We start from the raw sequence: 20509 nt of genomic DNA, 5'->3' as shown, positions 1-20509 counted from the left end.
GAAAAAATCTCTTTAACTCGTTACTTTTCAGTTTCCAAAGTGTTGAAATTGCAGTTTGCATGCAGCTTGCAGAGTTTTAACACCTGGTTCTTTGGCTGCAGTCAGAATAAGAGGGAGGAAGCTCCATGCTGTAAGTGATCTGATGCACAGGGTTGAGATTTGACAGGAAGGTGTGTTGAAATATTGAGGGCATGATTCTCCATCAGGGGAACAAGTGATTGCCTAAACCAGAATGGTAAATAAGCATCTCTTAAATGTAGAATGTAAGCCTTGTGAAGAATTGTTGAATGTCAAGATGGAAATGCCTGTTATGTATTCAGTAGTTGCAGAATAATAAGGTTCGGAGATCCAAAACTTTAACATACCATGAAATGAAATTTGATCAAAATGGATCTCTTTAACAGTCCTGTAGTGAGGCATCTGTTACTCAACTACAGCTGTTTCTTTCAGGGTACTCTGACTGTTCAGAGCATAACAGTGGGGGGTTTTGATGCATGTTGTTATTGCAGTTCAGCATTAGAAAAATTAGAAATATTTAAGTCCACTGATTGTAGCAGCTATTATAGTCATTAGTATCACTGCAGAGAATTGCTGAGCTTCTTTTGATGGTTTTTCCAGTGAAGGCATTAAGAGGAAGAATCCTCAAAACCAGTACATACATCAGCAGTTATTTAGAATCTCCTGATGACCTTGTGACTTGACAAGCCTCTTGTAAGCTTTGGCTGAAATGTCAGAACCTTGAACGTTGTCAAGGTCACTGGGGAGTGCAGAAACTGATAGATTAGTGCTATATTAATATTGGGTGAATTTTTGTCACATGTCCCAGCGGTGTAGGGATCCTACATCAAGAATCAGCCCCCTCTATATTGTCCCGAATGTTTGCTATCTAACGTCTGTCTCCAAAGTGTGTAGTTAACAAGTGGTGTTTTTCCTTTCAAGCAGGGAATCATTAGCAGAGTGACAGCATCAGTGAAAAACATTGTACCAGGATGGTTGCAGAAGTATTTCAATAGAAGTGAAGATGAATGTGTAGATGCAAATGAATCTACAGACCAGGAAGAGAATCCAGTAAACTATCACCATGATTATGCAAATGAAGATACCATCGTGATTGATGGGAGAGTCACGCCTGAAACAGCAAGAATTAATTTAGAAGGTATGTAAAAAAATCATTTAGCATTCTGGCCATCTCTGTTTATTCACAAATTTCTAGCTCTGAATCTAAATTTCTAAGGGAAGCTGGAAGGGGCATTTTGACAGAATTAAAAATAAATAAACCCCCCCAAAACAACCAAACCCAAACCCACCAACAAAACCAAAGCACCTCAAGAAAACACCAAACACTCCCTCCCCTCTCAGTAACTGTTTCTGAAACTGCAGTTATGTTGTTTCTGCACACATAACTGCAAAACATACTGGCGGTTGTCTTGCAGCTCTTGGAAGTCATCAGTTAACTTCAGGTAGTCAATTAACCAGGTGCAATTTTGGTAATACTCATTTGCAAGTGTGCTGGGTCAGATTTTCTTTTGGAAGGCTCTGGAATGAATGTCTAATTGCCTAAGGTAATAAAAACATTAATTTGTTTTGTGTCCTCAGAACAAAAGACCAGATGCTAAAGTGACAGAGGAAAATTCCTTCTTCATGTCCTGATTTTTTTGTTGTTGTTTGGGGGGGCGGGGTGTGGTGTTTGTTCCTTTGGGCTTCTTCAGTTCAATTCCTTGTTAGTTTAATGAAGAACTGAGGAACTTGGTCTGTGACATTATTCTTTTTGAAATATGTTTCTTTCAAAATTTCCATATGCTTTCTTTCAAAATACATTCTTTTCTGAAATGTGTAGTAACATGAAGGTAAGTGCATAGCTAGCGTGGGGTCTTTGAAAACCTGTTTGGAACCATGGCAAAGAATTTTGCAACCCTTCACCATATAAAAGATCTGTGTTTTATATCTGTATCTCACTGTTTCTATAGATCTCTGTAAATTTGCATATGCTCTCATTTGAGCCTCTCTTAAATTAGCAGTTTTGTGGAACTTGATTAAGTAGAGGTCTGAACACGTGTACATAGCCATCTGTGTGGAAGGTCAGTTGCTTCTGTTGTTGGCAGAATGGAAAATAATGAGGAAATGCCTTTGCCACCAATGTCATCTAATTGTAAATAAGGAGCTTTATTGCTTTTTGTGTAGCTGTAGCTTGAGGATGAGTTTGGGTAAAGGAATAGAGAAGCTCTTCATGAATGAGGAACACATGTTGGCTTTCCTGAAGAATTGTGTGAAAGGACCTTTCAGTAAGAACAGCTGCACAGCAAACTTTCTAGCTCTAAAAAAATTATGAGCAGATGGACACCCTAGAACCTTTAATAGCTTTTGTTGCAGTCTGTGGATGCTGTAGGCCAATCTTTCTTGCTATAGTTAATAAGATTTTTAATTATTACTACTATTATTATTTTGGAATGCTTGTTTCTTCAGCTCTGAGTTACCAGTGTGCTAGAGTCTATTCCTTTGCTTGGCCAGCCTTTAACATGATAACACTTTATCTTGAACAAGACAGTCCTAAAAACCTGCCAGTGCTTTGGAGACCTAATTACTAGTACTGTGGTGGTTATGAAGATTGAACTAGCTAGTTTAAGCTTCAGTGCAAATATCATACAATTACAGAATAGTTAGGGTTGGAAAGGACCTTAAGATCATCAAGTTCCAGCCCCCCTGCCATGGAGAGGGACACCTCACACTAAACCATCTCACCCAAGGCTTTGTCCATCCCGGTATTGAACACTGCCAGGGATGGAGCATTCACAACCTCCCTGGGCAACCTATTCCAGTGCCTCACCACCCTAACAGGAAAGAATTTCCTCCTTATATTCAATCTAAGCTTCCCCTGTTTAAGTTTTAACCTGTTACCGCTTGTCCTGTCACTACAGTAAAGAGGATGGTGACTCAAAATCATGTTCATATCCAGAACTCCCAGGAGAGACTGTGGCCTTACATGGGTATCAGGCAAGATACTCATTAAGAGCTGTTCCATTTGGGTGGCAAGTTGGAGCTGTGATACTACCTCTTGCAGGACACTGGAGAGGTTCCCGAGGCAAAAAATACCTATCTGGCAACTGAGGCCATGGTGCTTACCTGTCTTTGTGCCCACATCTCAAAAGTTAATGGATAATGTTTTGCCTGTAGCATGGCCTGATGTAGTAGAATTTTGAAAGAGGGATGATGACACCAAAACAAATAACTCTCCCAGAAAATCTCTGGAAATATCCATTTTCATGTCATGTATTCATATTAACATCATCTGTGTTATAAGATTATGTAAACTGCAGATTTGTCTGTAAGTTGGCATGCAATTTCAAATTTTGGAAAGCTTATTGCAAGTTTTGTCTGCAAAAGAAGGATGTACATTTTTGATTTAGTGAAAGACCAGTGTTACAGCACTTGAACATGGGGTCAGAATCTGGTGTTGTAAAACCTCATCATTAACTGCTTCTTAATGGGGCATTAATACTTAGTATTACAAGCAGTGTTGCTGTTGTAATCAGACAGATGAAACCCTATCTGGGTGAGGAAGAAGTTAAATTCGGCTTCTCTATTTTTGTGCTTGAAACTTGGCAATAGCATAACTGTTGATAGAAAACAGGTTTTGGCTTCTGTAGCTTGCCTATAGAAAAGCTAATTGTCTCTCTGTTTTTGTTTAGAACCATCCACAAGTAGATCTGCATTGAACTACTCAGATGTGTTAACAAGGCCCTCTCTTCATCGAAGCCATTTGAACTGTACCATGTTGGATTCTACAGTACCACATTGTCAGCCCTCTACATCTTCTTCACTTGGCATTGGAAGTCCTGGACTGTCTCTTGTAAGAGAAATAAAAGATTCTACCTCTCAGCATGATGATGATAACATCTCAACAACCAGTGGCTTCTCCTCTAGAGCATCTGATAAAGGTAACTTTCATGTTCTCTAACTGATTTTTGATAACATGAAGTACTTTGCAGTCTATAATATTCCAAATCACCTTAGTAAATGAAGTAGGTGACTATCAGCTTTGGGTGTTAGAATTAAATTTAATTATTAGCATTTTAAGAAGTATATAATCCTGTCATCTTTTTAATGTAACCATGCTTTGGAATGTATTTGTGAGACTTGATGTTGAGTCAGTGCTGATGAACGCAGTTTTAGCTAGGTTATCTATAAATCTTAAACTCGGATAGTATGATCTGGAAATGACTGGACAGCTATGTTGGTTGCCTAGAAGGAAGAGTGATTCACAATATTTAACTGACAGCTGCTTGACTGTGAATAAATACAGGTGACAAATGGAAACACAAATAGATATTTTCCTGTTTTCACCAGGAGTCAATAAAGGAACTGTTCTGACTGAGCTGTTTCTGGGCTGCTTTTTTGTCCTTTCCTGGTAGAAGGCATCAGTTGTCAATACTGCCATGTCTTTTGCTGAATTCAGTAAGGAATGTACACCATTTCAAAATAAAAAAGGAAAACAAAACTGAAACCATTGTATTGGTGTAGATGGGGACTTAGGGGATCTCACTGAAAAATGGCAAATAGGTTTGCAGCTTTTTCTAGCCCCTATCCTTCACACTCACCACCTCCCCCCTTCCCCAGTATAAATGGTGATTGATGTGTGTGCTCAGCAAGTTTTCTGGAGGACATGTTTTCACAATGTAGAGTAGATGTTGACAGAGTTCAGCAATATAACCCAAGTACACTAGAGCTTTCTGGTGCATCTCCATAAAACATACATGGAAAATAGGTTGTAAACTCTGTTAGTTCAGCCTTTGAGGAATTTTTCAGGTTTAAAGCCTGTGCAATTCTGACCTATGATGGCCTCTAACCCTTTACCAACAGAGGAAAAACTTTGTATTATTATAGATGCACCAGTGTTTATGAAGTTCCTTTTTATTTTACTGTGAAAGAATTAAAAAATAAAATTGCTCTGCATTGGAAGTATATTAACTTGTGCATGCTTTTGAAAGGTTACTGAAAGGTAACGTATTTGCAGTTCTGTGAACAGACTTAAGTGTTGACACTTGGTTTTCGTACAGTATGTGAAATTGATCTGTTTGAAAACTGAAGATTATAGACTGTTTGAGAAATACCTGTTAGGAGACTTAAATTCTGTAAGACTTATTTTTATGTATTAAAGAACTCTGGTGTTAGTGTGATCTTCAGTATTAAAGTTCTCTATGTATACAAGGTATTTACATATAGCATGTGTCATCTTGGCAGATATCACAGTTTCAAAAAATACTTCAGCACCACTGCTGTGGTCCACAGAAGCTGAAAGATCTCATTCCCTCTCACAACATCCTGCAGCTAGCTCTAAAAAACCGGCGTTCAATTTATCTGCTTTTGGATCTCCCTCTCCTGTAAGTACTGCACAGTATCAATTTTAAATAGTTTGAATTTGTAGCCATTTTACTAACCACTTATCTTAATACCATTCTGTAGTCACTTGGAAATGCTTCTGTCTTTAAGACAAGCCAGCTTGGAGATTCTCCATTTTACCCTGGAAAGACCACTTACGGTGGTGCAGCTGCAGCAGCAAGGGAGACAAAAGCACGAATTGCTCCTTATCAGGTATGAGAATAGCAGTGAGGCCTGAGGGAAAATGTAAGCAAAATACAGAAGGGGTAACACTACCAGAAGAGCTGTGAGCAGGGAGCTGAAAATGTGGCAACAGTTCCCATTTTGCCCTTTCAACCTACAAGAGTAGGAAAGAACAATTTCTGTTTAAATTATGTTTTAACAGTTTATGTAGAAATCCTTGTTGTGATGCACAAGAATGACAGTAACATCTTAGATTCTGGCTAGTTGTTCGTAGTCCGGATTTCCTCTGTTGTTAACTCTAAAAAAAAAATAAATCCATTAGCTGCCTCCTGACTGTATTGTATTAAAATAACATGTAACTAAAACCAGTAATGGCATAACTTGTGTTTCTAGTAACAAAAGCTACTTGCCTGATACTTACCTGTTTATCTTGCACAAGCATACCTACACTCATGCTATGAATATATTGTGTAAAACCGTGCACCCTTTACTATAGTAGTGTTTAAGAGGCAACTTGGCTGATCCTTTGCTCTTCTAGTACCTAGAGGGATACATGCAGTCCTAATCCAGTCTCAAGATAAACAATAAAATGCTTTCTATTTTAGTATCATTCAGTTAGCTCTTGAAAAGAGTTGCTTGCCCCTAAGAGTTCTTTGTGTTCTAAAATGAACCAGCAAATTAAAAATGCTGCCAACTCTCAGTAGCTAGAGTTCATTCTGAAAGGAAGTCAATAAAATCTGATTCAGTCAGAATGTGTTTAAGTCAAAATTACCTTTATTAAAAAAAATAATATCAAAAGTCACAAGGAACTTTATTTAAGGAACTGGAAAGAAGAGTTTGCTGGACCTGTTCTGGCAGTTTATTTTTGCCATGGAACAAAGGAGACCTCCAAGTTCCTGATGTAGGGGAAACCTTGAAAACTTAACACTTCACTTAAAACACTTAAACTTCAGAACACTCAAAACTTCCTGTAAGCTAGGAGCCCTCTTTGGTCACCTGTTTCTATTTTCTACAAAATAAATGTGGATTACGCTGAAAGGAGGAACGAAAATACTAGGCTTTTGAAAGAGAGATTAGCTTGCTTGTTGCTACATATTGTAGATTACAGCAAGTCTTGCTGGTGTTTTTTACGTGCTGTTTAGTCTGTCTGCACATAGCAGCTTGATAAGCATGATGTGGATACATGAAGGGTTTTAACATAATTAAAAAAAAAGACACACTGAAAAAGAAGCATGGGTTTGGGTGTTTTGGTTTGTTTTTTTTTTTTTAATATTTTATTATATTTTTATGTAAAGTCATGTGGTACAAATAAACCAGTCTGCTTTTCAGTGTTATATGTTTAGATCTGTTTGTTACAGTTCAGTTCAGATCTTTTTAAACAGAATAAAAAGATCTGCAGTGAACTGTAGTCTTGGAGGAAGGGAGGAAGTGAGAACTAAAACTAGAAATTCCTGATGATGATAGTATATGTTGGTTTTACGCTTACACCATCATGAAACTCTGAGATCTGTTTTGTTAGTGAAAGTACTTTGTATAGCACAAGCCTTTGCTTCAGTTCTGTTCTCCTGATTACTGCTTCAGAGACCATACAGGTCTAACATCTTCCCTTTTATGAATTTTTACAATTTAGCATTTCTTTCATTGCTTTATCCTGCATGCAAGATGTGTGGGGCCCATCTTCTCTAAAGTCAGTAGAGTGTATTTTCTCTTCATGGCTTGAATGCCTAGTGAGTGTATTTCTGTCATCAGTGTAGCCATAGGGCATAAAATACATGCATGTTTAAAAAGTCAGTGTTATAATATTTGCAATGCTAATTTTTCAGCCACCAGTAAGAAGACAAATGAAAGCTAAACAAGCAAATGTGCAATCCTGTGGTGTGACAAGTTCCACAGCACGGCGCATCTTGCAGTCATTGGAGAAGATGTCAAGTCCTTTGGCGGTAAATGGCACTTCTTTTAATCTGTTTTATTTTGTGTGTTTGAAAAACATAGTAAACGTGCTAGTACAGGATGAAGAGCTTCCTTATGTAGTATCCAGTTTAATTTATTTCACTGTTTTTCAACAGGATGCTAAAAGGATTCCATCTTCTAGCCCACTGTCTTCTGTAAGTTGATCGTAACCCCGCACGTTTTTGTGGATGCAACCCTCTCTTGGGAAAATGAATAAATTGTCCTCTAATATTTACTCTTTTTTTTTTTTTTTCCTTCCCCTTAGCCTCTGGACAGGTGTGGGCTGAATATTACTACCTTCCAACCCAAGCGAAACCAGGTAAGAACCAGTAATATCTTAAACTGAGTTAGATGACTTTCTATTCTTTATAGCTATTACGAGAAATGTCACAAACTTTAGTGGCAGCATACACATGAATTCAAGTTAATACTAATATTACATGAATTATAGCTGTCCTGGCTGTGTGGAAGTTGCTAAAAATGTCTTTTCTACCCACACTAGAAGGATTGTGAAGATTTCTCAGGTTTGGAATTATATTCTTTATGGACAGAATATCTCAAGAAGTTTCTATGCTAATCCCTTGATTAGAAGTATAATTAATTTTACAGGCACTTCAGAATTTACAAAAATCTTATATTTTCTGTACCATCATTCCCCATATGCTAAATTACAAGAATGTTGAAAAGTAGAGCATATAATTTCTTTACCATAAATATTATCTAAATAATTGAAAACAAAGCCGATACGGATTCTCAGTTAAATTGTGGAACTACACCTGTGATGAGGCATTAGGAAAAATCTACCAGATTTACAGCAAAGAGCCTGACATCAGTCAGAAGGGAATGTTGCATGCAGCTGTCACTGGTAAAAGTAGAGAAATTGTCTATTCATAATACTAGAATTCATGAAGTTTGGCAGGGGAAGGTTAGCCCCGGCTGAGAAGGGGAGGAGAAGGTTTGAATGTTTTCCCACTAAAGCAAATGTGTGGTTGACAGAACAACTGAGCACTTGAGCGTAATTTTTTGCTGGTATTCTTTGTGGTATTTTTCTTATTTTGAGGATCTGCACCAAACAGAATAGCTCTTGGTGTATTAAATATTGTAACTTTTTCATTGTGTATTCCTGTCTTAACTAATTTGGTATTTTTCTACAATAAGGTCACCTGCCTTATGTGTGAAGGCAAGGTGGTGGATTTTAGTAAGGCTTTTGATACTGCCCTGACAGCATCCTTCTGTCCCATCACTGGAAACGGGTCAGGTTGGACAGGGCTTTGAGCAGCCTGATGTACTTGAAGGTGGCCCTGCTCATTGCAAGTTTGGGGTTGGACTAGATGACCTTTAAAGGTCCCTTCGATCCCAAATTATTCTATGATTCTGCACCTGGGACAGAGTTAGACTGAACACAAGTATAAACTGTGAGCAGAGTGGCTGGAGAGCAGCCCTGCAAGAAGCAACCTAAGGATGCTGGTTGGCCACAGGCTCAGTGTGAATCGGCAATGTGCCCTGGCGGCCGTGAGGGCAAGCTACATCCTGGGGTGCATCAAACACAGCATCACCAGCCAGTCAACAGAGGTGTTATCCCACTGTACTCAGTGTTGGTGCAGCCTCACCTTGAGTACCGTGTGCAGTTCTGGGCCCTACAATTTAAGAAGGGAGTTAAGGTCCTTGAACATGTCTAGAGGAGGGCAACAAAGCTGGTGACAGGACTGGAGGGAATGAACTATGGGAGCAGTTAAGGACACAGGGTGTATGTAGCTTGGAGAGGAGACTGAGGGGTAAACACATGGCTCTCTACAGCTTCCTGAGAAGGGGAAGCAAAGAGGAAGGTGCTGAGCTCTTCTCCCTGGGATCCAGTGACAGGACATGTGGCTCAAAGCTGCATCAATCAGAGGAGGTTTAGACTTGACATTAAGAAGCATTTCTTTAATGAGAGGGTGATCGAGCACTGCAACAGGCTTAGTAGAGAGGTGATTAATGCCTCAAGCCTGTCAGTGTTGAAGAGGCATTTGGACAGTCCTTAACAGCATGCTTGTAACTTTTGGTCAGCCCTGCAGTGATCAGGCAGCTGGACTAGATGATCGTTTAGGTCCCTTCCAACTATTCTGTTCTAATTCTATTCTGTTTACATTTAAAAAAAGCAGTGGACCGTTCTTCACTCAGAATGGGTTTGTGAACTTACATGAACTACATTTTCATCATGGTTTCAAAATGAATTAATTTTAGAAAGAAGTACTTTTAACCACTTTATAGGTAGTACAACATGAATTTAATTACCAAGAGTTGGGAGATACTGTGAAATTAAAGCGGCATTGTAAACACAGTTTTCTTTTGATATTAATTTAAATAATAGCATGCATCTGAAGTCTCACTCTTCTGATCCCTAAGACTGGATATGAATCCATTCATTGGTAAACCCGTAGCTTTTTTGTTTTGCAATTCAGTTAAGTCAGTTTTGCAGAACGTACAGCGCTTTCTATTAAAAATAAACACTTGTCTGAAAATTGCTTTGAAAAGCAAAGTGCCAGTACTTTTAAATGCATCTAATGCAAATCTGGAACATATTTTAATAAATGATACTATTTTAAAATTACTTTACAATTTTTTTTAATTGCTACTTCAAGGAGGAAAAATGCAACCATTAGCTGCTTAGCACTTTGAATGTTAAATGAATGGATTAAGTCAGTAAAAAATATTACAGTGTGGACAGAGGAGAGGAAAGGTTGGATGCATATTATAGTAAGATGAGTTATTTTGATTATAGGAACATGACTTACTTTGTCTATAAAGATAACTGCCAAATTTTAAAGCAGGATTCAGTCAGAGTTTGGCTACTTCTATTGCTTTTTGGATTTCATAACAGGTTTTCTGGTGATTTCCGTCTGCAAGCTAAATGCTTTCAACACTTCTAAATAATTTTCACTGGGTGCTGAGACTTACTGGAGTTTTAAAGTTCTGTAGCTTTCTTCATCAGTAAATGCTGTGGCACTTTGCACGGGTGCAAGGATAAATTGATTGTTGCTTCCCTTTCAAAGATGGAATCGCAGCTTCCACCTGTCCAGAAACTTGTGACACCAAAGGCAATCTCTCTGTCAGGGAGTCGGACCCAGTACTTTAAACCATCTCTGACTCCAGCTACTGATTCCAGCAAAATTCACCAGAGGGTAGATACAAAGCACAAAGTAAGTAATTTTCTGGTCCTTATCTGCCTGCTTTTTATAACTTTGGAATTATTCTATTAAGGTGCTCTTTCTTGGCAAAGATTACCAATAGCATGAGGTAAGCATTAAGGCAGGGGGAGAGCCATTTCAAACAAAATGCTTTGAGGTTTTATGGATTTAAATGTATTTTTGGAACAGTAAATGGCTGGTGGTTAACTACAGAATGTGATGATCCGCTATTGGGTCAGGCTGTTCTCAGTGAAAACATGTTTAAATGCAGAAACAACATTCCTTTTTGTATGCTCCTGTACACAAAGCTGTCACTGATGGAACATGCTGATGCTGTGTATAAACTCTGTCTATACAGGCTCTGAATAAGATTTCTGAGTTACCCATTCTGATCACTTTGGTGTAGATGGAGTCCCTGGTAAACTTTCCTTAAAACAAGATTGGCATCTCTTTCATTAAAAAAAAACAAAACAAACAACATGTTTCCAGTATCAGTATGATTGTAATAATCAGGTTTAAGATGGTGGACTTTTTAGGCAAGAGATCAAAGCAGATTGTCATAATGGTTAGAGAAGAAGCTTAATTAGGTGATGTATATTTAGTGTTACAAACAGCACGAACCATGTCTGGTTGGTTGTCTTTGCTTTGCATGTGTTTTATAAATACATTCACATAAATCTTGAAATAAATCAAACTTAACTTCCAGGGCATGAGAGAGAAGAGTTTTCCTACAGAACAGCGAGTAAACCCATCTGAAAGGTATGTCAAATTTGTTAGTTGAAAACACTTGAAAGCTTTCGCTTTTATCACTGTAGTCTGCATGCCTGCCTTCTTTTGGAAGGGCAGTAACAGTTCTCAGTGAAGGGAATGGAAAATACAGTGAAAAGATTGTATTATGAGACAATTTAACCATTTCTGCATCTTTATGTTCACTGGAGGGAGGGCACCTATTCATTTCAGCTAATTATTTAATTACTTGGAGTCAGAAAACTTTGTCCTAAAAGAATTATTCTTCCTGAAAGATCCTTTATAAGGTGAAGTGGCTTACAGTTCAGGTGTATATTTAATTTGTAGGGTTTTTTTTTAAAGCAGAAACTTGGAGGAAGATAACTTATTAATGCTCCTTTCATGGCAAAGTCACTCGTTTGCTCTGTGGGTTTGCATGAAAAACAGGAGCCTTTTAGAATTATCTGAGGCTAAATGTCAATTTGCCTGTAAAATACAGAATTCCAGGAGAGTTAATAATTTTATTTCTTCTTGAGGAGATAGTCTTGCATTACACTGCTTGCTTGGTTTAGGTAGAATGACTTCACCTCCAGATAATATTGACGATTCTCCCTTCTGGACAACTAGTCTTTTGGGTAGTGCTTGAATTAAGACACTTTGCATTCAAAGGATACCTATTTTTGGAGGCTTCATCCATTTCAAAGAACAGTGGCAGGGAACTGTGTTTTGTTGTCTCTGTGTTCATCTTCCAAGCAATTCTTATGTTGCTCTGGGCATTCATTGGCTTGCGAAAAAACCCACAACAAACCAATCCTTTGTTTTGGCATCTGATAGTTTGACTTCACAGCAACCACCTTTTCAGGGGTGGCTCTAAGTGTTTGGCTCAAGTGCAAACAGATGTTACATTTTAATTGTGGGTTTTCAAACTGTGTTAATTTTTTTTTTTTTTTGTAAAATCCTTTCTTCTCCATGTAGAAGGGAAATCCAGAAAACAGATACTGCTCTTTATTTGGTTCACAAGTTGTATGTTCCACTTCTGTCCATAGAGTAGGTGGTCCCTTTAAAAAAAAGTTTTATAAAGCCAGTCTCCATTGGGTGTCATGTTGTGGAGCAGGAGCACAACACTGATGAGAGGCAGCTGGCCAGGGTCCCTTTGATAACAGATTAAACAAGCATTCAATTGTGTATAGAGACATAGTCATAGACAAGGCTACAAGAGCTCTCAAGATAAGGAAGTACATGCAACAAAAGAACCAGATGTCTTCCTTCAAATAGATGTGGGCCTTCCACCTTTATGCAGCTAATCTGCGGTACTTCAGTACATCTCTGTTCAGCCTACCAGAGGCTATTTATTTTTTAAACCTGAGTCAGCATTGTAGGTTGGACTTACTTGCTTGAAGACAGAAAACTGTCTTTGCCCCTTAGAAGCTGACAGGTGCTAACAGAAGAGAGGAATGTGGGCTATTACAGACAGGCTATAGTTGTCTGAATAAAGCTCAGTTTTGACATAAGATTTTTTTTTTCAATCCATTGAATTGATTGTCAGTTTGGATTAGACAAAAATATGAGCATATGGCCTTAAGGATCTGGCTTCCTCTCAGTGGTTGTACTGCTAAGCAAACTGCAAGTATCTAACAAGTTCGGACCAGTTCTGTTCCTCAGTCTTCTGGAAACTTGAGCTGGTGTCTTACAGTGTGATCAAATGAACTTTTGTAATAGCTAACTGCTTGGCTGCAGGATAAGCTTTGGTATGGTAATTATTCCCAGGGATACTTAATTTTGATGGTATACTGCTTTTTATTGTTACTCGTTAGTTCACGTCTGTTTTCAGATTGGAATTTTGGTTGCTTTTGTTTTTGTTTTTTTTTGCTTGTTTTGATTTTTTTGAGAGGTTTTTCTTTTCCCACTTTTATTAGGAAATCTTTCTGGTTTGGATCTAGGCTTTTGTAATGAACAGAGAAATGCCTTTATATGCCTTACAAAAGGGATCTGTATTCATGTCTGAAAAGATTTCTGGAATGTTGGCACACCCAGACACCTCTGCTGCTTCTGTTGATGTCCCCAGGAAAGCCGGAGCTGCTTCTGAAACTTCTGCTGTATTATCTTGCCAGACAAGTTTAAGCCTTTCTATTCCATAAGCGCTGTTGCATTTCATGTGCACATGCACACACACACAGAGGCATGCTCTCTTTTTCTCTCTCCCCCCTCACTATATTTTTAGTTATTCTTTCATATCCCTGTAAAGTTACATGCTCATCACAGACTTGGAGAACTGACAGTCAAAATTTCCACTGTCTGGACTATTAAAAGAAGCCATTAGAAAATAACAATCTAAATCAGTTCTTCTATTTCAGGTTTTCTGGCTTAGTCATCATCCCTTTATGGGTGTTGTGACTGTTTCTTATGTATGTCCTTCTCATAGCTGCTGTTACTTAGCTGTTCTTCTCTTAGCTGCTCTTACTTGAGAGAGACTTACCAGCACTGAGCAACTTGTGGAACAGCGTTTTTTCTTATTTCAATTGGAAGGTTTCAGTTCTAGGACTAATAGTGGCTGTAATAGCTTGAAACAATTAGTTCATAAGTTGATGGGTTTTTTTATTTTTCCTTTTTGCTACCTCTCCATCCCTTTCGTCAACCTATATTCTTATTCTGTGCCAGCAGTTTGACCTACCCCAAATTCAGTACTCCTGCATCCAACGGTCTGTCTTCAGGAGGAGTGGGTGGTGGTGGCAAGATGAGAAGGGAAAGAGGAGTGCACTATGTATCAAAACCTGGACAAGAACAACAGGTAAAGGATGGTTAAGTTAATTGCTGCCACTGAGGTTACTGGAGTTAACTACCTAAGTATGCCAGTTGTGGTTTTCTTGCTGCGTTTCCAGGGCAGTTCTCAGTTTATTTATCTGTTTAAATGCCTCAACTTTGGTTTTACATTTCTGAAATCTTTAGTCATATTCTTGGAGATGTTTTGTACTATAAAGTTTCTCATTAACAGTTAAATGAACAGATTTTGGTGGAGGTACATTTGTAGAGTTTTTATAAAGGAATGATGTATGAAACAAGTGCCAAGTAAGTAAAGAAAGTTTATTTGATTTGTTATTTCATATTTGAGTCATGTAGACAGATACAGGGCAAGAGTCTGAAGTAGGAGATAGTGTTCTCTGTGTCTGCTGATGATAATACACAATTTTTGGCACTCAACCGAACTCATAATGCGAAGGTTTTTTTCTTGATTTAATGGGAAAAGTCCATTTAATAAAACTGTGGTCCTGGCTATCTCCAAGATCATTTTTCTTGTTGTTTTTTTAATGCAAGCTGCCTACTATTGAATCTTAAATATAAAAAATTTACATCAGTAAGAAAACAATGAAGAAGTAGTTAATACTGGAGAACATTTCTGTGATACAAATGGTCTGAATATTGAAGTGTGACAGACTCTTCAAATCAAAACTGTGAAAGATGTAAGCTGGCGGCTACATTAAATTTCTGTAGCAGCAACTTACGTCTCTGTGTAGTCACTTCTGAGTAGATCTTGATACTACCGTGCAAGTTACAAGTAGATTGGCTGTTTCCATTTAAACCTAACTAATCAAACTTTGGAAATAAAATCATTGAAAGGCAATGATAAGACCAGAAGTTTTTAAGGTACACTGATTTCTGAGTTTTGAATTTGCATCCTGATACGCCATACAGACTAGATTTACCAGAGTATAACCTCCTGTGTTGCTAGTCAGGCTTTCATTTTTGGTGTTTTGTGCTTTGGTTTGGTACTCTATGGAACCCATGTACTTTAAACATTACCTTTTCCAAGTTCAATGCAGTGGTGACTCCAGATACTTTGACAGCTGTCCTACCTAATTTTGCAAGAGGAACACTTTCTCAGTTGTTTTGAGAGTGTACTCTTAATTGAAGAGATGAGGGGATAATTGGAAAGGATGATGTTTCTCTAGATGCTTAATAACTAAAGTAAACAAAACTAAATCTCATCTGTGCCCCTCTCTGTTCTGCACAGGTAACAGTTTTGAGCTAACTTTCAGTATTCTTTCTGGACAGGTGGTAAATGTAGTATCACATGGAAACAGACCTGCCATAAATTAAAATGATGTGGCAGACTGAACTGGAAAGGTTAGGGTTCATTTTGAAAATCTGCTTTGTTTTAATCTGGAGGTCTGTTTGTTATATTTAACTTTGTGAGGAAATAAGAGTGGGACAGGGTAGAAAGGCAGTAGGTCTTGTAAAAGAGAAAAAAAATGTTGTAACTTTCAAGTTAAAGTGAAAAAATAAAATTCACAACTTCCTAAAAGAAAGTTAAAATTAAAATAATTAAAATTTACACCTAGGAGGTGGAAGAACCAGTACTACCGAAAGTACCCTTACCCATCAGTACTGCATCGCTGCCTTCGTTCAGCTTTAATTTTCTTGCTACTAGTACTGTCTCATCGTCACCAAACACTGTTTCAACAGGAGCAATGAAGGTAACTCTTTGGTTGTATATTGTGAATACATTTTTAGGATGCGTATATGTCTGGTTTGTTGTATGTTAACATCTTCCATGGTGCTCATGAAACTAACCAACATTAGTTTATATTCTGTTGAATAAATCAGGTATTCTGATGGTGGGGCATAAAGCTTTTGGTTCAGCTTCTGTCCATCTTATTATGCTTTGCAAGCTTCTAGTTAAGGTAATTGTGTACCTGCTTCAAATGCTGTGGAGAAATTGTTGGGATTTTATGCCAAGTTATTAAATTGGAGGTAGCATAAGTGGTCATATAAGCCTAGTGTGGAATATGAGCCTAGGGTGTAATAATCAGAATATTATTGCACTAAAATAAACATTGATGTTTTCCAGAGTACTTGGAATATTTCTTACATGGTTTGAAGCAGGTACCTGCTTTAACGTGTGGTATTTGCTGAAGCTCTGACTACAATTGAGCTGAGTTAGTTTAAGGCTCTTCAGCTACCTGATCTGCTTTTCCATGCTACTTAGATATGTATATATATCAAATACATCTCAGTGATTTCTCTTAGTTTCTGGAATTTGGTTTTTATGATACTCTAGTATATATGCCTGTTTGAAAAGTTTATTTTACTGTTAACTCTGGTCTGTGGGTTAGAAATAAGTATCAAACATCAGATTACCCAACTTCACCGCAGGCCGCCTGTTAGTGAATTCAGGTAGCTCCTGTTGTTTCACCATGGTGATACAAACCTTAATTCTTTCGAAAATACAGGTACCATCAACAAGTAATGTTGGCAGTCCTGTGTTCAGATTTTCATCTCCAATTGTGAAATCTACTGAGGCAGAAGTGCTACCTCCATTGTCTGTAAGTAAAATAAGTAAAGTTTATCTTTTTATCAATGTTTTAGTAGAATATTGCAGAATAAGAAAGCGAAGTTGGTTCTGATAATGGGGAAAACAAGTATACAGGTTTCTGTCTTATAATTTTTCATCTGGCATGTGTACCAAAGGTTTGAAGAGTGGATTTCAGATTAAAGTTTCTTTAGTTTCAGAGTCTGAAAAATATCTCTCTCTTATAGCAGGTTGGGTTTACATTTAGTGATCCTGTTGCAAAATCAGCAGAGCGTTCTGGGTCCAGTGACACACCAGTGACATCCTTCCTTACTCTAGGTAAGGATCTGAAATTTTAGCATTTGAGATCTGAATTGTTGGTTTTTCTTTATTTATTAAACAGCAGATCTGTCCTTTTTGAGCATATTAACAATTCCAGGCAAAGTGTGTTTTCAGTGATACATCTACTTTAACCAAATTGTACTTATAAACTGTTGTAGCAAGGTAGAATAGTTAAGATTCATGTTAAGAGGCATGAAACTTGTAAAGTCACGTTTCTAGCAAATGTGAATATATTTTTAAGTGGATTTCTTTGTGAATGGTGTATTTTGTTCTGTTTTTAAAGATACCACCACTGTAAACAGCACCAGCAATAAGAAGGAAAAAGAAGAATACGATGGCCCCTCCAAACCTGCAAAGTTCTTAAAGGAAGGAAGTGTGTTAGACATTCTAAAAAGCCCTGGTGAGATTATGAACTCTTTTTAAAAAGATATTGTAAAACATATGCTAGCATATAACTGCATTAATTTTTTAAAAAGCCACCCCCTGTGAGCATAGGAAAGACCTATGCGTGAAATGACGTTCATTTTCTGTAGCAGTTTAAGAGAAGAAGGTTCTAAATCCACTGTTCAGAGATTCTTTTCGGATATAAAAAAAAAGTCCCAAACCAATAACATAATAACTACATTAAAACATATCTTAATTTTAGCTTTACAATAATTCATGCTGCTGTGTAAGAGCTTTGCCATACCATTTTCTTTAGTGTTTCCATATGGCTGGTTCTTACTTTCTGTTAAAATTGGCAACTTTAAATAAGGAGTTGGCCTATGTCTGGTGCATTTTGAGCAAACATTATAGGCGACAGTTGTTCTGTTGTCTTAATTTTTATTAATTCTCAGTATCTGTGGGGAGATACCATGCTGATTGCTGCTCCAAGTACCAACTGCTGCACTGCTGCTAAAGTAAATGTGAGTCAGCTGCTATGGCAGAAATAGCTTTAGAAATTTGATTCAATTGGGCATGGTGTCTTAAAATTAAATTGGTTTATTTCTAGTCCATGATGGACAGTCAGCTTTCAATACTGGTTGTTTACACTTGTATCTACCAGTGAAAGTTGTATTTAAAACTTTCTTGGAAATGAAGATTTAAATCAAGCTTTAAATAAATGTTCTGTTGCATCCCAGTGCAGCATATCAATTTCATCCCTTTACGTAAGGTTCCCAGGGACTTCCTCTTGCATTTAATCAGAATGTAAAGTAGCCATTGGCGCTTGGTTTAAGCTTCTGTCATTTAGATTTTAAGTAGCTTACATGTAACGAGGGTACTGCTTTATCAATCGGATCTCTTCCTGTTTGTTTTTTCACTAGGCTTTACCTCTGTGAAAACACACTCCCCTACATCTGCGCAGCCTGTTACAAGCACAGTGGTCTATACAAGGCCTGCAATAAGTAGTTTTTCTGCAGGTAAAGACACCTCTAAACAAGCATCCTCGTTTTGGCAGTCTGACACCTATGACCCATGTCTGCAAAACAAAACCATGGATAGCAAATGTGTAACATGTGAAGCTGCTAAAGTGTCAACAATTGAGAGTACGAAACAGACAATAAGCTCAAGTCAATGTGTTGCCTCTAAGGCAGCAGTTTCTACAGTGGGGACATTAGGCTTTGAAGACAAATTTAAAACAGCACCAAACACATGGGATTGTGATACCTGTCTGGTCCAGAACAAACCTGAAGCTACTAAATGTATAGCATGTGAGACACCAAAGCCCGGAACAGGAGTAATGCCTGCCCTGACATTGCCAGCAGTCACAGACAACACAGTGACAGTGACATCCTCCTCCAGCAGCACTGACACAACAGTCACTCTGGGTTTTGGAGACAAGTTTAAGAAACCAAAAGGTTCTTGGGATTGTGCGGTGTGCCTTGTAACAAATAAGGCAGAAGACAGCAAATGTGTAGCTTGTCAGTCCGAGAAACCAGGTATGTGGTTCTCTTTTCTGTTGTTCCAATTTCAGCCTCTGTGCATTCTCAACAGAATAAAGTATGTTGCATATTAAAAACATTTTCAGCAGCATGGCTGTATGCCAGCAGGATGGATTAGTGGCTGTCTGCAGAAATGGTTATAGGCACTTTTGAGGTCGCAGCCCATATTCCAGCCCATCACATGACTTGAACTGATTGTGAACTGTATTAGTGCAGAGCTGAACTGAAGCAAATACACCCTGCTTTGCAGTGATGAGGAATGATGAATAAACTGGATGCCTTCATTAACTTAAAACCTATTAATTAGTTTTCACTGGGGAAAAATGTGAACTCTATAAAGTTAAAAATTACTGGGTCTTTCTCTCTTTGAAAAGGAAGTTGAAACAGTGTTTAAAGAACATGGCTAAAAGTGTCTCCACTCAGTGTGTGTGTAGTTTAGCAGGCAGGTATGAAGACAGGCTGCAAGACAGTGTAGTCTTTATGTAGTTGTCTTACACTAAAACAAAACCCTATTTTGAGCTATGCCTGTGAGGGCAAGTGGTAGCCTTCCAGAACGTGGGTGTCCTTGTTCTGGTAGGTTGAGGTCCTTCCTGACCATAGGGAGGTGAGTGCCTTCTTCAGTGCAGCACTTGGGTGCTTCCCATTATATGTCACTGTAGTTGATTTTGAGTGTGGTTTGTTCTTTTTAAGGCACACAAAATAATATTTTACTGTTAACTTTCTTAACATCATTTAATACACTATTATATTAAAAAACATCTTTATGAATATATCCAGGGAGTGGGGGTGGGAATCTCTGAGGGACTGGATTGTACTTTTGTTATTACCCTGTATGGTAAATAAGAGTAGAATTTCTTCAGATAAGGTAATGTATTTCAGAGGGAGCTTATTCTCATGGACTTGCAGCCTCAGAGTGATCAGCAGGCACTTTTGACTGAAACTCTAGCCATTGCAAGGAGGGATATTGGAGATGTGAGGGTTTGCTGTGACCATCATGGTGCAGAAAATTGCACAGTTCTGCATCTGTCAAGGGGATGAGTGAGGCAGGTAAAAATGAGAGGATAAAAATCCTCTGGATGTGCTGTGGAAGACAAGGCCAGTTCCTGTCTCTGCTGTGTTGAATTTGGGACATTATCTGCTGCCTTTCTCTGAAATGCCACCCTCAGTTTTTTAAAACTGTAGGTGAACATGACAATTATGTGATGCTTTTTTACCTACTGCATGTCCACTTCGCTCCTCACACTTAGGGAGCTGAAGTTTTTTCTTGGGGTGAAAGACAAGTGACATCTCTTCTCTTACAGGGGAGAAAAATCAGATGGCAAGTGTTGTGTTTCAGGTCTCTTCATGGAGGTTTCTGCAGGTGTTGAGCACAGTGTAGCTTGTGTAGTGAGTGCAGAACTGTAGGTTTGGAAGCTTTTGAGTTCTCTGTTTTGTTTTGGGTTGTTCGGGTTTTTTTGTCATGGTGTGCTTTTTGATGTATCTGTCTCTGGGATTTGGTGATGAATCATTCTGATAAATTCTCAGCTTTGCATTACTTGGCAGTGATCATTAACTTT

General features: G+C 38.1%; 2 protein-coding genes across 6 annotated transcripts in view; both read left to right on the top strand.

Annotated features, from left to right (window-relative positions):
- The window catches only part of LOC133208528 (nuclear pore complex protein Nup153-like), a 47394-nt gene that overhangs the window by 17571 nt on the left and 9314 nt on the right, over positions 1-20509 (top strand). The window contains exons 2-16 of one of the 5 annotated variants that reach the window (XM_061346446.1): positions 940-1156; positions 3687-3935; positions 5239-5378; positions 5461-5589; positions 7383-7499; positions 7626-7664; positions 7775-7828; positions 10542-10688; positions 11383-11435; positions 14061-14190; positions 15740-15874; positions 16631-16723; positions 16938-17028; positions 17315-17431; positions 18336-18950. In XM_061346446.1, the coding sequence (XP_061202430.1) occupies positions 940-1156; positions 3687-3935; positions 5239-5378; positions 5461-5589; positions 7383-7499; positions 7626-7664; positions 7775-7828; positions 10542-10688; positions 11383-11435; positions 14061-14190; positions 15740-15874; positions 16631-16723; positions 16938-17028; positions 17315-17431; positions 18336-18950 (2326 nt within the window). The remainder of the gene's footprint in view (positions 1-939; positions 1157-3686; positions 3936-5238; positions 5379-5460; positions 5590-7382; positions 7500-7625; positions 7665-7774; positions 7829-10541; positions 10689-11382; positions 11436-14060; positions 14191-15739; positions 15875-16630; positions 16724-16937; positions 17029-17314; positions 17432-18335; positions 18951-20509) is intronic. The other 4 variants (XM_061346444.1, XM_061346445.1, XM_061346442.1 and 1 more) reach the window with 4 other exon arrangements.
- Positions 1-20509, top strand: part of LOC133208423 (nuclear pore complex protein Nup153-like) — a 40190-nt gene that overhangs the window by 11391 nt on the left and 8290 nt on the right. Inside the window, exons 2-14 of the mRNA XM_061346249.1 lie at positions 943-1156; positions 3687-3935; positions 5239-5378; positions 5461-5589; positions 7383-7499; positions 7775-7828; positions 10542-10688; positions 11383-11435; positions 14064-14190; positions 15740-15874; positions 16941-17028; positions 17315-17431; positions 18336-18950. Coding sequence (XP_061202233.1) covers positions 943-1156; positions 3687-3935; positions 5239-5378; positions 5461-5589; positions 7383-7499; positions 7775-7828; positions 10542-10688; positions 11383-11435; positions 14064-14190; positions 15740-15874; positions 16941-17028; positions 17315-17431; positions 18336-18950 — 2185 coding nt within the window. The remainder of the gene's footprint in view (positions 1-942; positions 1157-3686; positions 3936-5238; positions 5379-5460; positions 5590-7382; positions 7500-7774; positions 7829-10541; positions 10689-11382; positions 11436-14063; positions 14191-15739; positions 15875-16940; positions 17029-17314; positions 17432-18335; positions 18951-20509) is intronic.

The sequence above is a fragment of the Neopsephotus bourkii genome, unplaced genomic scaffold, assembly GCF_033783945.1.
Source record: "Neopsephotus bourkii isolate Nb327-2 ecotype Australia unplaced genomic scaffold, CSIRO-AGI_Nbou_v1 NB_272, whole genome shotgun sequence".
NCBI lineage: Eukaryota > Metazoa > Chordata > Aves > Psittaciformes > Psittacidae > Neopsephotus > Neopsephotus bourkii.
Note: the sequence above shows the minus strand (reverse complement) of the source record. Positions and strands in the feature narration are given on the sequence as shown.